The 15,598-nt window shown below is 43.7% G+C and overlaps 1 protein-coding gene across 6 annotated transcripts in view; it reads left to right on the forward strand.

Annotated features, from left to right (window-relative positions):
• grin1a (glutamate receptor, ionotropic, N-methyl D-aspartate 1a) overlaps positions 1 to 15,598 on the forward strand; it is a 39,475-nt gene that overhangs the window by 17,244 nt on the left and 6,633 nt on the right. For 4 of the 6 annotated variants that reach the window (XM_066645336.1, XM_066645339.1, XM_066645338.1 and 1 more), the window contains 13 exons: positions 1,445 to 1,619; positions 1,856 to 2,000; positions 3,072 to 3,158; positions 3,595 to 3,730; positions 5,465 to 5,592; positions 6,929 to 7,093; positions 7,577 to 7,695; positions 8,459 to 8,571; positions 8,804 to 8,952; positions 9,180 to 9,337; positions 9,888 to 10,049; positions 10,377 to 10,486; positions 10,790 to 10,935. In XM_066645336.1, the coding sequence (XP_066501433.1) occupies positions 1,445 to 1,619; positions 1,856 to 2,000; positions 3,072 to 3,158; positions 3,595 to 3,730; positions 5,465 to 5,592; positions 6,929 to 7,093; positions 7,577 to 7,695; positions 8,459 to 8,571; positions 8,804 to 8,952; positions 9,180 to 9,337; positions 9,888 to 10,049; positions 10,377 to 10,486; positions 10,790 to 10,935 (1,793 nt within the window). Of the gene's footprint in view, positions 1 to 1,444; positions 1,620 to 1,855; positions 2,001 to 3,071; positions 3,159 to 3,594; positions 3,731 to 5,464; positions 5,593 to 6,928; positions 7,094 to 7,576; positions 7,696 to 8,458; positions 8,572 to 8,803; positions 8,953 to 9,179; positions 9,338 to 9,887; positions 10,050 to 10,376; positions 10,487 to 10,789; positions 10,936 to 15,355; positions 15,383 to 15,598 lie in introns of all 6 variants that reach the window. The other 2 variants (XM_066645335.1, XM_066645337.1) reach the window with 1 other exon arrangement.

Raw genomic sequence — 15,598 nt, forward strand, 5'->3', positions numbered from 1 at the left:
AGGTGTCTCTTTCAGTAACCACGTAGTGTGTAGTTAAAGATGACTTTGTATCAGTGGATGTAGTGAGTGAGTTGTGGATGTTAAGTGTTAAGCGTTTAAACGTTTAAACATTTGCATGTTTAAAGGTCTTAAACGAATCACGGTAGAATACACTGTAATTCTTAATATTAATATCGTAATATTAGCTCTAAGGCTGAATGATTACATATACAGAAATAAGCCTTTGTAATTACTTCTCAGGGGTATTTACATTAGAAAATGTATGTCTGGGTTAACCTTCGCTATTGATATTAACTGTATAATGTTGATGACATTAATGGCTTGGCTCTCATGAATTTGAAAAGGGTGTTTTGCAACTCCCTCATTGACGTATTACTGGTAATGGTAAGCCACGACTGCCCTTCTTATCCTGGATTTTGCACCTGTCTTTGTTAAACCTCACTTTGTATTCACTGTTGCCCCCTGAGCACATAAGTCACATATAACCCTTTGTCACGTCCATGTCCAAACACGAGGAGAGTTTCTGTTAATATCAGTGTTAGTTCTCAAACTAATCTCTGTCTGATACAAAATGTGCTTTTAATAGAGTCATCTGAGTCTATGATATTATGTTCATTACAGGTCTGTGTCTGTGGTGTGTCATGTCCAATATATTTAACTGTCCATGGTAATCACCCATAAAATACTGATACAGAGATTGAGATTAGTTTGAAAAACACCAGGTGGAATCCAACAGTGAGAAAATGCTTCTTAAATGAGTGACAAATGAACACGATTCACTTATTAACAGTACTGGAGGTTTGATGCTGGATTTGTATATGAATTAAATATTTTAAATCACTGACTCACTGCCAAGTTTGCGAAGTAGGTAGCAAATCTTCCACAGCAAATTCAGCCTCACAGGTCCATGCATTCATTTTGGGCAAAACTTGCTTCTCAGTGTTGTCCCACGTAGAGAGGGATTCATTGCCTGAACCAAATAGAAACAGAGCTCCAAAGTTAATATTTAATCTGAATCATGGTGTTAGAATTGAATCAATGGCGTAGCGGTGTTTCTAAGCTATATTTCACAAGGTTGCGGAGAGTGCGGCTCTGTGAACTTCTAAACCTGAGCCGAGACCACCAGTAATTTGATCTCAGGGACAATGGGGAGAATATTGTTTGCAAGCTTCCACACACTAATTTTATTTACAACACAGCGCAACTGTACCGCTGTTATTAAATACGTTGGAGTTCTTCGCAGCCGATTTTTTTGAGAAATGACCATCCTCTTGCCTTCTGTTTCACTTTATATTAAACTTTATTAAACCCTAGGCCTTTTGCCCATGATGGCTGCAAACGGACCCTATGTTGTTTTAATTTTTAATTGGAAAGGGCTCCTATATGCCAGACCCCCTCCACCTTGCTCATTGATTTGTTTTGATATTGACGCGCACACACACAGGGCTTATTGGCCTCCAGCTCATCAACGGCAAGAATGAGTCGGCCCACATAAGTGACGCAGTGGCGGTGGTGGCTCAGTCCATCCAGGAGCTGTTTGAGAAAGAGAACATCACAGAGCCGCCTCGGGGCTGCGTGGGAAACACCAACATCTGGAAGACCGGACCGCTCTTTAAAAGGTCAGGACGGGTCACGACCGCAGCGCGTCTGTGTTTAGCGAAAAGGATCGGTTCATAATCTGAGTCATGGCATGATGTGTGCATGCAGCTCGGAGGCTTATGTCTGATTCAGAAATGTTTGCCCCTTTATGTGGCTTATAGAGATTCGATTCGGTGATGAGTTTAGGAATTTGACCCGATTCGGTTCGTAATATTCGTGTGTAAAAGCTAATTGCACTAATGTTCATTTCCATCAGGGTCCTAATGTCATCCAAATATCCAGAAGGCCTAACAGGCCGTGTGGAGTTTAATGATGATGGAGACAGGAAGTATGCTCATTACAGCATCCTCAACTACCAGAAGAGCAGGTTGATCCAAGTGGGAATTTATAATGGAACGCAGGTATGCAGATTTCACATCTGTTCTGTTATGCCGCTCTTAAGTTTGTTGTACGGTGGATGCACGGATCTCACACTTTATTATAAACATCTTCCGAGTCCTTCCACTTTATGGCCGTTTTATGAGCTCCATCTGCTTTAAAGTGCACTATGTAGGTGCCCAATGACAGATTGTAACCCATCGTTTGCTCAGTAAGGGCAAGAGATACAAGTATATGACCTTACAGCTCCTAAGCACTGTATCCAGAATAGAACGGCAGAAGCCTTTATAGCCATGTAACACATTTTGAAAAACATCTGCAGATTTTAACGTATAATAATTCTAATAAACTTTTGTCATCAATAATTCCACTAAACTCTACCTCAGACACAATACAGTCTTTAATTTTAGCTAAGTATCAGTTGGACAATGAATGTATTTCATCAAAACATGAATGTTTTTGTTAATAAGAAAAAGTGGAACGGTGCACAGTGGTGCAGCAGGTGGTGTCGCAGGCACACAGCTCCAGGGACCTGGAGGTTGTGGGTTCGATTCCTGCTCCGGGTGACTGTCTGTGAGGAGTTGGTGTGTCCGCGTGGGTTTCCTCCAGGTGACTGTCTGTGAGGAGTGTGGTGTGTTCTCCCTGTGTCTGCGTGGGTTTCCTTCGGGTGACTGTCTGTGAGGAGTGTGGTGTGTTCTCCCTGTGTCTGCGTGGGTTTCCTCCAGGTGACTGTCTATGAGGAGTGTGGTGTGTTCTCCCTGTGTCTGTGTGGGTTTCCTCCCATGGTCCAAAAACACACGGAGGTGGATTGGAAACTCAAAAGTGTCCGTAGATGTGAGTGTGTGAGTGAATGTGTGTGTGTGTGTGTGTGTTGCTCTGTGAAGGACTGGCGCCCCCTCCAGGGTGTGTTCCCGCCTTGCGCCCAATGATTCCAGGTAGGCTCTGGACCCACCGCGACCCTGAACTGGATAAGCGCTTACAGATAATGAATGAATAAATGAATGAAAAAGTGGAACTTATTTCCAACTGTAGTATAAGATATGTATTTAGGCCGCTTTAAACTTTTAGCTCATGTTATCTCTCTAACGCCGCAGGTTGTGTTGAACAAACAGAGGAAGATCATCTGGCCTGGAGGAGAGACAGAGAGACCCAGAGGCTTCCAGATGTCTACAAGGCTTAAAGTACAGAATCTTTTATACTGTATCATTAGTTTTACATTTCAACTTCTTTAATGGTCTTGCTGTTGAGTACAGAGATAAATGCGGCTATTTTTGCCTCACTCTTAATAACATAATTTCTGAATGCCATTGAAGCTCTCATGAAAACAGAAGGTGCGAGCAGCTGCTTTCATATGATGAAAGAAAACACAGTAGCACACAGAAAGCTCAAGCTTCACAACCTGATCCATTCTGCTGTGCCCAGAGCTGACACATATACAGACCAATTACTCTGAGGGAAGATTTGAATCAGTGAAAGGGGACAAAACAAAGTCTCTGAGTGTGTAATCAATGATTCGTTAGATAAGACTGGGCCTCTCTGAGATCATTCAGACTTTAACCAAAAGGAGACGGCCCCAATGAGACTGACTGTTCTTTTCATTATCTTGGTTCACTACAGATAGTCACCATACATCAGGAGCCCTTTGTGTATGTGAAACCAACGATGCAGGATGGTAACTGCAGAGAAGAGTTTACACCCAACGGAGTCTTAATTAAAAAGGTGATCTGCACTGGACCAAATGAGACCATCCCAGGTAACACAACAGGGACGTTTATGATAGCACTGTGCTTTCCTCCACCCGCCAACTGAAGATGCATACATATATATGCAGTAGGTATCTATATATGTATGCATGCAGCTGAGTGCGCGAGCGTGACAGTGGCGGCGTATGTGTGTGTGCGACTGTGTGGAAGCATGTGTTTGGTCCGACTGGTCGTGTAAACGAATGTGTGGCTAAGTCTGCTTTTTGCAAACTGCTTGTCTTGTTTGCAAACTATGCAGATACGTGCTGTATGTGTGTGCGCTTTTGTCCATTCTGTGTGTCCCGTGTATTAGTCTTGTGCCTCAGCTAATGTAAGCTATAGAGTGTATGCTTGGGTTTGAATGTTTTAGATGCGAATGAGCCTTTGGAGCATAAGCTAGTTTTTGTTTATATGAATTTTGAAGATTGTGGTCAAATTTATTTCAGTTCGGACACCTCGGGATGGGTTCTCAAAACACTTAGTGCGGTGATAGGGCTGTCTCATCTCATATCCTTATAACTGGCTGCAGTGATTTCTACACAGGCCATTTGTCTCCACAGTGCACCACATGAGGTGCATCGCTTAAACATAAAATGAAATAAAGAAAAGTCCATTGCTCTGGAATTGTTATGATTTAACCGTACATTCTCTTGCCATTTTATAAATGACTATACTAATATATACAGGGGTTAGACAATGAAACTGAAACACCTGTCATTGTAGTGTGGGAGGTGTCATGGCTAAATTGGAGCAGCCTGGTGGACAATCTTCATTAACTCCACACTGCACCAGTAAGACCATGTGCATCCAATGGTTCAAACATTGTGTCCTGAAGGCGGTGCCGTGTATCAGGACGACAATGCACCAATACACACAGCAAGACTGGTGAAAGACTGGTTTGATGAACATGAAAGTGAAGTTGAACATCTCCCATGGCCTGCACAGTCACCAGATCTAAATATTATTGAGCCACTTTGGGGTGTTTTGGAGGAGGAGCGAGTCAGGAAACGTTTTCCTCCACCAGCATCACGTAGAGACCTGGCCACTATCCTGCAAGAAGAATGGCTTCAAATCCCTCTGACCACTGTGCAGGACTTGTGTATGTCATTCCCAAGACGAACTGACGCTGTATCGGCCGCAAAAGGAGGCCCTACACCATACTAATAAATTACTGTGGTCTAAAACCAGGTGTTTCACTTTCATTGTCCAACCCCTGTAAATAGTAAATGTTAATAATGTTTTTTGCCATTTTCTTGATTATGCCATGACCGTTTATATATCATATGGACTTCCTCACTCTCTGTGATATGTGTTGTGTCATTGGGAGAAAGAATATTAGCCGACATGACGCTTTCTGTTTTAAAGGTTACACACCACTGCTTTGGATCTGCTTTTATTTTTTCAACTGAGAATGAGGCATGGGGAATGTTACTTGCCAGTCATAGAGGATTTTTATTTAAGAGTATCATAAGGCAATCAGTGGCATTACTACCATCCATAAGGCTTTGAGAATCCATCCACCATTTGACAAATATCTTGTCTCATGAGTTGACTGAATTGAATTAGAATTTTTCCCAACCTCAGGGACAACATCAAGGCACACTGGCATCTGAAACTTGCATATGCAGTGCCTCCTTGGCCATAAGAATGAATGTGAGAGAAGAGTGAGTTTATAAAACAATGATCTCTCCAGATGTCTTCCTGTCAGAAGGATTGAAATTTCACCTTTTCTGGTTTGCTTACAGGACGCCCAATAGTGCCTCAGTGCTGCTATGGTTTCTGCATTGACCTGCTGATCAAGCTGGCCATGACTATGAACTTCACCTATGAGGTGCACCTGGTGGCTGATGGGAAGTTTGGAACACAGGAAAGGGTGAGTTTTCACCAAGGCCTTCTCTTCCTTTATTATTAATATGCCTTTAATATGTTTGTAGAGTAAAGGAATGTTAATAACATTAGTAGATTATTTGTAGTGAAAGACTGCAGATAGACATAAGCCAGTCTTTGTTTGGTTCCAAGAATAGAACTTGATTTCAGCCAATTAGCTGTGTGTTTAAACATCTTTACTACTGCTAAACTATACATTTAGCAACAACAACCAGTCCTTAGTAAGACATTGTCAGCAGTCTGTTCTCATAACACCATAACTGTTCTTACACACATGCTGTAAACCCACACCATTAACGAACTAATTATTTAAGTCACTTTTCTTAGAGCAGGATAAACCTTCTAACAGTGGACATGGTAAAGATATTACTATTTTAAATGATTGTTGAAAATGCACATTGAAAAGCATGGTGGTGCAGCAGGTAGTGTCGCAGTCACACAGATCCAGGGACCTGGAGGTTGTGGGTTCGAGTCCCGCTCCGGGTGACTGTCTGTGAGGAGTGTGGTGTGTTCTCCCTGTGTCTGCGTGGGTTTCCTCCGGGTGACTGTCTGTGATGAGTGTGGTGTGTTCTCCCTGTGTCCGCGTGGGTTTCCTCCGGGTGACTGTCTGTGAGGAGTGTGGTGTGTTCTCCCTGTGTCTGCGTGGGTTTCCTTCGGGTGACTGTCTGTGAGGAGTGTGGTGTGTTCTCTCTGTGTCTGCGTGGGTTTCCTCCGGGTGACTGTCTGTGAGGAGTGTGGTGTGTTCTCCCTGTGTCTGCGTGGGTTTCTTCCGGGTGACTGTCTGTGAGGAGTGTGGTGTGTTCTCCCTGTGTCTGCATGGGTTTCCTCCGGGTGACTGTCTGTGAGGAGTGTGGTGTGTTCTCCCTGTGTCTGCGTGGGTTTCCTCCGGGTGACTGTCTGTGAGGAGTGTGGTGTGTTCTCCCTGTGTCTGCGTGGGTTTCCTCCGGGTGACTGTCTGTGAGGAGTGTGGTGTGTTCTCCCTGTGTCTGCGTGGACTCCTCACACAGTCCAAAAACACATGTTGGTAGGTGGATTGGCGACTCAAAAGTGTCCGTAGATGTGAGTATGTGTGTGTGTGTTGCCCTGTGAAGGACTGGCACCCCCTCCAGGGTGTATTCCCATCATTAACATCATACAATTTTGGTCAGTTTATTATTTAAAGATAGGAGAAAAACATAAAGCAGATTTCTTTGCAGACGTCTAAGCTGATGGTTACTGACTAACCTTGAATAGTTACCTTTTGTGAGACTGAATCGAGTGTTTTAGATTTTGCAATCTTTTGGAGGTTTGTGAGTCTGTTAATGTTGTTTCCTTGGCCTCAGGTGAACAACAGCAATAAGAAGGAGTGGAACGGCATGATGGGAGAGCTCCTGAGTGGCCTTGCAGACATGATCGTGGCTCCGTTGACCATAAACAATGAACGAGCTCAGTATATAGAATTCTCTAAACCGTTCAAATACCAAGGTCTTACCATCCTCGTTAAAAAGGTACGTACGTTCCTCTCAAACTCAGCACTCTCTTTATGCAGGAAACATTCCTTAGGCTTTAAATCCATTTCTCATAGCAGGCAGTATGTCTGAAAAAGTCGGACGTCTGTGAATAACTTTACTCGTTCCAAAGGAATTACTGTATAACCCTATCACTGTCACCATTACATGAGAGGATTAGGCTTTGTAGAGACTTAAGACTGGAGTTAATACCCCTCATTTATGCAATCTCTCACTTGTATTTTGACAGTATAAATCCTACTTAGAATTGTTGAATACACCGAATGACAAAAGTTTCGAGAGGTTTGGTCATTTAATGTTTATTTTTAAATTAGGGTTACTCACTTTTATCTTACCGACACATTTCTGTAAACCAAGAATGAATAATGAATGCTCATCAGTGTGTCCCTTAGTATGGATATGAGGCTTTGTCTGTGCTCTGTCTGTTCTGGGAGAATAGAGACACTGTGCTTTGTGTTGCAGGAAATCCCTCGCAGTACGCTGGACTCGTTCATGCAGCCGTTCCAGAGCACACTGTGGCTGCTGGTGGGTCTGTCGGTGCATGTGGTGGCGGTGATGCTTTACCTACTAGACCGGTTCAGGTACAACATGGGCGCGGGTGGGTTGTCTTCCATATCTGGGGTCTCCCAGGTGTTTCATCTGTTGCTCTGACTGCGGTCAGGGGGTGTGCAAAATGTCTTTATCTCCAGGATGTCTCCAAACGTCACGGAAAGTCTCAGCTAACCTCATAATAGCGGTCAGCTTTAAGGTGGATGGATGCTCTCTGTGAGACCACTCCCTTGAACCTCAATCTCAAATACGTTCAGTAACATATACACACTCACCTCACATACACACATTAATAACCACTGTAACGTGTGCCATAACTATATATGAAGTGTGTATATATGCACTAATGAGATATCTGCATGCTACCTATTTGTGATAAGGATTTTAAAAGGCCCAGTATTCAACATAAATGTTTCTCTTCTACTAAGCTTAAGAACCGTTTACCATTTCTAAAAATCTCGTACATTTGTTGTAGGTGTGTTCTGCTGGTTCTGCACCAAGGTCCTACATAATTCACTTTTTTTTTCTTGACAATGTGTGAAATCAAAGAACATACACACATACACACACCGACTAATTTCCCCCTTGCTATTTGTTTTCTTCTTCCATCTCTACAGCTTGCTCCCTCATTTATGATGTCTATCTCTGGACTCTGCCATCTATCTCTCTTTGTGTCAAGACGGCGGTGTTGCTCCTGTTGTTGATAGAAATTAACGTGGTAGTAAAAGGTTTCAAAGGTGCTGAAATGTTTGTAGTCTTTACCCATTGCCTGCTGTCTCACCCCGTTTTTCACAGCCCATTTGGAAGGTTTAAAGTAAACAGTGAAGAAGAAGAAGAAGATGCCCTCACCTTATCTTCAGCTATGTGGTTCTCCTGGGGAGTGTTGCTGAACTCCGGAATTGGTGAAGGTAATGCTATTCCACGCTAACTGGATAAACTGAAAAGAATCTGGTTACGTTGTAATGTTTTTTCCTAACTGGACCATTTTTGGTCTGGTTCAGGCACAGTGAATTAGAAAGGGGATAATGTCTATAAAGATATATGATTAATGTGTGAATAGGTTTCATTCATTCATTCATTTATTATCTGTAACCGCTTATCCAGTTCTTTGATTCCGTATGTGTGTCTGTTACTGTGCAGGTGCCCCGCGCAGCTTCTCAGCGAGAATCTTGGGCATGGTGTGGGCTGGTTTTGCTATGATCATTGTAGCATCCTACACTGCCAACCTGGCTGCCTTCCTGGTGTTGGACCGGCCTGAGGAGCGCATCACCGGCATCAATGACCCAAGGGTAGGTTCGTTTTTGGTAGAGGTCAAAACATAACACAGTAGGATTAGGGCGCTACAATTTCTCATCGGAACATTCCATGAAATTGGGAAAAACCTGGTAGCCGTTTTGGGTTCTCTTGATCGACTGTCTTGATCAGTTTTTGGTGGGGAATCTCATCTTCATCTTCAGTAACTCACCTCAAGCTCCAACTCATGATTCTGGACTGATTGGTCTTTATCTGTCGGTAGCTGAGGAACCCATCAGACAAGTTCATCTACGCCACAGTGAAGCAGAGTTCAGTGGATATCTACTTCCGGCGTCAGGTGGAGCTGAGTACCATGTATCGACATATGGAGAAGCATAACTACGAGAGCGCCGCCGAGGCCATTCAAGCAGTTCGGGACAAGTAAGCGGCGGGCCTGGCCGCTTGGTCGGTCCAGGAGTCTTGACCTCTCGGTCTCAGGTGTTTTCCACCATTGTTTGCATTAGCACATAACACTGGAAATGCCTGCTTAAGTCCTTCTCTCACAAACCTAAAGCCTAATGCAGAGATTAGGATTACCATATCTTTTTTTTTTTGTTTTGTTTTCCGTTATCAGCTGGATTTAGGGTCTTAGGCCTCAGAACACAACCCAGGAGATGCCTACTTATGTCTCTTTCGCTGACATTAAAGCCTTTTAAGTTTAGAAACAGCATTTTTAGATTTCTAGCTTAGGTCTCTGGGGGAATCCAATGGGGGACAAAGCTGTACTTGTCCGGCATTGGATTTCATTTGCCTATATGTGGGGGGGTCTGTATTTATTTCTATATATTTTTTTGACATTTAAAGACACACAAAGGAGGGAGGAGCAGTGGTGGGAGGGGGGGTGCCATGAGTGTGTTGTTACTCACTGTACTGTTGCACCGTAACCCCCCACCCTTCCCCTCCTGCTCCCCCAACCCCCCCCCCCCAACAGCAAGCTGCATGCTTTCATCTGGGACTCTGCGGTGCTGGAGTTTGAAGCCTCGCAGAAGTGCGACCTGGTGACCACGGGAGAGCTGTTTTTCCGTTCGGGCTTTGGCATAGGCATGCGCAAGGACAGCCCCTGGAAACAGAATGTGTCCCTGGCTATTCTCAGGTCTGTCCCAGCCGAAGCAGCAATACTCTACGCTTATGTATCTTTTTTTTTTTTCTTTTTTTTTTTTTGGGTTTTCGTTTTCTTAGCTCTCATCATCCGAGACATTGCTCTTACTCATTTCTCTCTGTATCTCCCTCCTCCCACCCCCTGCTCTAATGTCTCTGTGTATGTGTGTATGTATGTATGTATGTGTGGTCTGTGTGTTTGTGTGAGAGAGAGATAGAGAGAGTGTTTGTGATTGCGGTCTTTTGGGAATAAACCTACCATCTCCTCGAGTCTTTATAATAATTTTGGACTTTCTCCTCGCTCCCCTGTCACATCCTACAGTTCCCATGAGAATGGCTTCATGGAGGACCTGGATAAAACCTGGGTGAGATACCAGGAGTGTGACTCAAGGAGCAATGCCCCAGCCACACTCACCTTTGAGAATATGGCAGGTATGGTCCACTCTTGGATGCAGATAGTCTAAAAGAGATTGGACAAAAACTGCAGTGGTAAGGTACTGTAGCCTTTTTTTGTCCAATACCTTTTGCTGTTATTTTTGTCTTATAATGTGTATTCAGATTAAGTTAGGTAGCACTTTTACATCTGTATAACTTGTGTAGCTTCCAATAAACAAGATAGACCTTCATCTGAGTGCAGAAAGCCTGCTCTAAGGGTTGGACTCGAGAGTTCCTTGGGCTGTTTCTCTAAGGTGCCTAACGATTTCCTGCATGTCTTCCTCTCGTTTTTTCTGCCAGGTGTCTTCATGCTAGTTGCTGGTGGCATTGCAGCAGGGATCTTCCTCATTTTTATTGAGATTGCATACAAACGCCACAAAGACGCCCGCAGGAAGCAGATGCAGCTCGCCTTCGCGGCCGTCAATGTGTGGAGGAAGAACCTGCAGGTAAGGAAGCTGCTCTGCATGGGACTAATAGATCGACTCAAAAGATCACTCCACACAGACTTTATGAACGTAGCGCCTCGGTTAATTTATTTCTGATCTTTTTAACCTCCTGGCTTGTTTGGAGATGGCCAGTTGATGTCTGTGATATCTGGTTGTTCTGGTGCTCATTTCTGGAGTGGAAGCAGTATCTGCAAATGATCTGGGACAGACAAAGTGAGTCCAAATGGACCCCTGTCTCTTGTCTGTCCCAACAGGACAATAAGGAGAGTTCTGGGAGTCAAGTTACAGGCGCCGCAGGGACTCCTTCTTTAGTACGTAACGCAGGCTGCTTCATTTCGTTGCTGTGTCATCGTTGCTCGGCCAATTGAGCTTCTTTACTTTTTGTTTTTGATAAGCTAGTATGCGCATTGATTTACAGAATCATGGCTAGAGGAAGGTGTATTAGAGGCTGACTACAAAGAGGCTAAATATGCAGTTACTTACAGTCAAAAATGTAGAATAAATCTGTTATCAAAGTGTTGGGTTTACATAAAAAGTAGTCCTAAGGTACTTTTAATAACAAATTATTCATTTATTCATTCATTATCCAGTTCAGGGTCGCGGTAGGTCCAGAACCTACCTGAAATCATTGAGCGCAAGGCAGGAACACACCCTGGAGGGGGCGCCAGTCCTTCACAGAGCAACACACACATTCACTCACACCTACGGACACTTTTGAGTCCACTGACTAATGTGTGTTTTTGGAACATGGGAGGAAACCCACGCAGACACAGGGAGAACAAACCACACTCCTCACAGACAGTCACCCGGAGGAAACCCACGCAGACACAGGGAGAACACACCACACTCCTCACAGACAGTCACCCGGAGGAAACCCACGCAGACACAGAGAGAACACACCACACTCCTCACAGACAGTCACCCGGAGGAAACCCACGCAGACACAGAGAGAACACACCACACTCCTCACAGACAGTCACCCGGAGGAAACCCACACAGACACAGATAGAACACACCACACTCCTCACAGACAATCACCCGGAGGAAACCCACGCAGACACAGAGAGAACACACCACACTCCTCACAGACAGTCAACCGGAGGAAACCCACGCGAACACAGAGAGAACACACCACACTCCTCACAGACAGTCACCCGGAGGAAACCCACACAGACACAGGGAGAACACACCACACTCCTCACAGACAGTCACCCGGAGGAAACCCACGCAGACACAGGGAGAACACACCACACTCCTCACAGACAGTCACCCGGAGGAAACCCACGCAGACACAGGGAGAACACACCACACTCCTCACAGACAGTCACCTGGAGGAAACCCACGCGGACACAGGGAGAACACACCACACTCCTCACAGACAGTCACCCGGAGGAAACCCACGCAGACACAGGGAGAACACACCACACTCCTCACAGACAGTCACCCGGAGGAAACCCACGCGGACACAGGGAGAACACACCACACTCCTCACAGACAGTCACCTGGAGGATAAGTGGTATGAATGACAATGAATGAATGAATGAATAATATCTCAGGGTATTTGATATGTCCTTCTTTTTGCTTAAATGATAGGTGTAAAGTCTATAGTTTATACTAATCAAGCCTCTATTGAAGGCTTAAAATGTCTGACTTTGTATAACCTTCAAAAGCCTTAACATGGTTAAAGAAACAAATCTGTTTAAATTTGAATATTGATTCATATGTCTTTATATTTTTTTATGACATAACTATACATTGCTAAATATTCTAGACTAAAAATATAAATAAAAATCCCTAATATTTAAAGCAGTCACTTAGCAGTGCTAGTCACCTTAAAATTAGCCCCACTGTTTTATGGACAGATTAAGCTAGTATGCTAGTTTTAAAACTGCAAGGACAGACAAACGTACAATCTCAGACTTTACGTTTCACTGTTTGTGCATCAGTTCAAGAACTCAGGGCAGACATCTGAGTGGCTCTGTTCATAGCCAGGCCATGCTTTAGGCTAACAGAGCCCGAACGTGTCAAGCTCCAGCCTATTCACCATCAGTTCTCGCTCAGGCTCTTGATTTGCTCTGGTGCTCCAAGGCCTTTGCTTTGAAGCATCGGGAGACCACCCCAGCAGGGCTGTGGGTTTTTGGGAGAGAGTGAGTAAAGGCACGAGGCACTGTGAGACTGTGATGTCTGTGCAGAGGTTGGCCAGCCTCACGCTGGTGCTTTGTGCACACTGACAAAAGGTCACTGTCAAACAGACAGCAGGGCCACAGAGAGGTAAGATCACAGTCTCTTGTCTGTGTCGGCAAATCAATGTCCTGAAATCTTCTGCCATCCGTGTCCCACACAGGCTCGCACATGAACTCACGTATCTGTGACTGTTTTTGTGTATGTGTATGTTGACACACACAAAAGACGGTTGCATGTTGGCTCCTGCTAAGAAAGGGAAAAGCATATTTAATGGGGATGTAGCCTTTGGAGGGCAGACTATGGAAGGCCGTAGTGTAATTACTACAGCGTTTGCCGTTGTAATTATACTCTAACTGCAGTCCGTGTTGAAATTGGATTAGGCAGGTATCCAATCGCAGCTGCTCTTACTGTTCTCCAAGAAGGCCCCCTTAGGTCTCTCCATTCTTAGCAGGATTTCACACGTTTATACCGCTTGTGTGTCACCCTCCTACTGTGTATGTTTCCTGTATGATCTCTCTATGTAGAGGTTAATGTTCATATTGCACATGTACACGTTGCAGTTGCATACACACAGTGAATTGTAATTAAAGGAGAATTCCATCAAATTTCCAACATTGTATACTTCAATCATAATGATGTAAACAAGGTCATGCAGCCTTCTAGAGTTAAGGGTTGCAATGTCTGGAACCATCAGTGAGCCTCCACTTGTTTTCAGAGTACGTACATACAATGGTGATTATGGAGGGCATAGTTATGAATCTGAAATATGTTTTCTTCACCTTACAATTGGCTACAAACACCTCTTCACAGTAAATGAATTGATGAACAATTCATGTACAGCCTTAGCGCTATTAGAGGCATTAAATGCTTCAGCTGTAGCTGGTTCCTCTCACCACGGCTGCGAATGACTTTGTTTATATCACCGTACGTAACCTTTCAATTATGTTGGAATTGTGAGAAATCAGTGGACTTCCCCTTTATGGTAATTCTTGTAACAGGTGTGTTGCACTTTTGAATAACCTTCCTAGATTTTCTCTACCCTACATATTTCAGCTTTGACAGCTGGAACAACAGGGCTCCTTTGGCTTTTAAACACAAAGACACCTCACAGCGCATGCGCAGCCGGCATCGCATATTGCTACAGAGTCTCTTGACGGCTGTTTCTTGGAGCAGAAGTTATTCCGAAGTGCACTGCCTGAAGGGAATCGAAGACAACAAAAGAGACTAAAAACAGTAATGTTAGCGACTGAATATGAAACGTGAACTTGGACTCAGTGATGTGCTCTGTTGCACATGTTGTCTCAGTGTGGGTCTGCGCATGTAATGTACAGCTGCGACTATATGCTGCTGCTTCATTCCTAGCCACAAAACCCTTTACTAAACAGAGACTTAATATGAATGGAATATATATATATATTGAGATAATGGATTAAAGATGTTGAAGGGATTTAGTGAGCAAGGTCTTGGTTCCCTTTTCATTTTTAGCTAGATATCATTTTTTATACTTGGATTAATCACCTTTACTTGACTGAGCACAGTTACAGTGATGGCTAGGTGTAATTAGCATCACTGACCTCTTGCTCATTCAATGCTAACGCATTCCATTCCCATTATCTCATGTAATGATACTTTTCAGTGTCTAAAAGGACAGGGTAGATGTAGTGTTTGAATAAAACTGACCTGAAACATCACCATTTAGTGCCATTTTTACCCTAACACTAGACTAACCCCTCATTCAGTTGTGTTATGAATTAGTGAAGTCAAGGGCCAGGTGAAATTGAAAAACCAAGCCACGTGAAACCACTTTAACAAACGCTTCCTAAAATCCAGTGTCGATGATTATGCTTCTATGCAATGTTATGTTTCCTATCTGCATGTAACCAGACGAAATTCACACCACACTTAAAACCTCCCAGCATTCCCTTGTGTGTGGGGTGAATTTCCGTTATACCTGAAACAGAGTATAACGCTTCAAAATGGTTGATCTACTAATTCATGTCCTCAGTCTGTTTTTATTCTATGCTCTGGGCATTGTATCAGTTGCTCTGTTTCCCCACTTAAAAGTGCTGTTTTGTTTGTGATCTTAAGATTTGCTTGGCTTTTTTCGGTGTCATTATTTTCACAGCAAGCTCATTTTCCTTCCCTCTGCTTTTGCTTATGGATCTTAAAGTCTTAATGATCTTTAAAGCAAGTGGATAAATATTCATTTATTTTTCTTTTCTCCTCCCCTATGCAGCCCTCTTCCTCTCTAGAGACTCAGGATGTAAGAATACCTTAATACGAGTTTTTTTCCTCACACAAACACACTCACTCTTGTGCTGTACGCTCGTGGCATAATGTAGAGGCCAGAGAGAAGTCGTGGGACTCTTTGATGAAGGGAGGGTTGGGATGGGACACAAAGAGAGAAAAGGCTACGTTTAATTTTGTACATACATGTAACTTCACATGGTGGGTGGTGTATGTTATGGCCGGGTGTTCT

The sequence above is a fragment of the Hoplias malabaricus genome, chromosome 15 (genome assembly GCF_029633855.1).
Source record: "Hoplias malabaricus isolate fHopMal1 chromosome 15, fHopMal1.hap1, whole genome shotgun sequence".
NCBI lineage: Eukaryota > Metazoa > Chordata > Actinopteri > Characiformes > Erythrinidae > Hoplias > Hoplias malabaricus.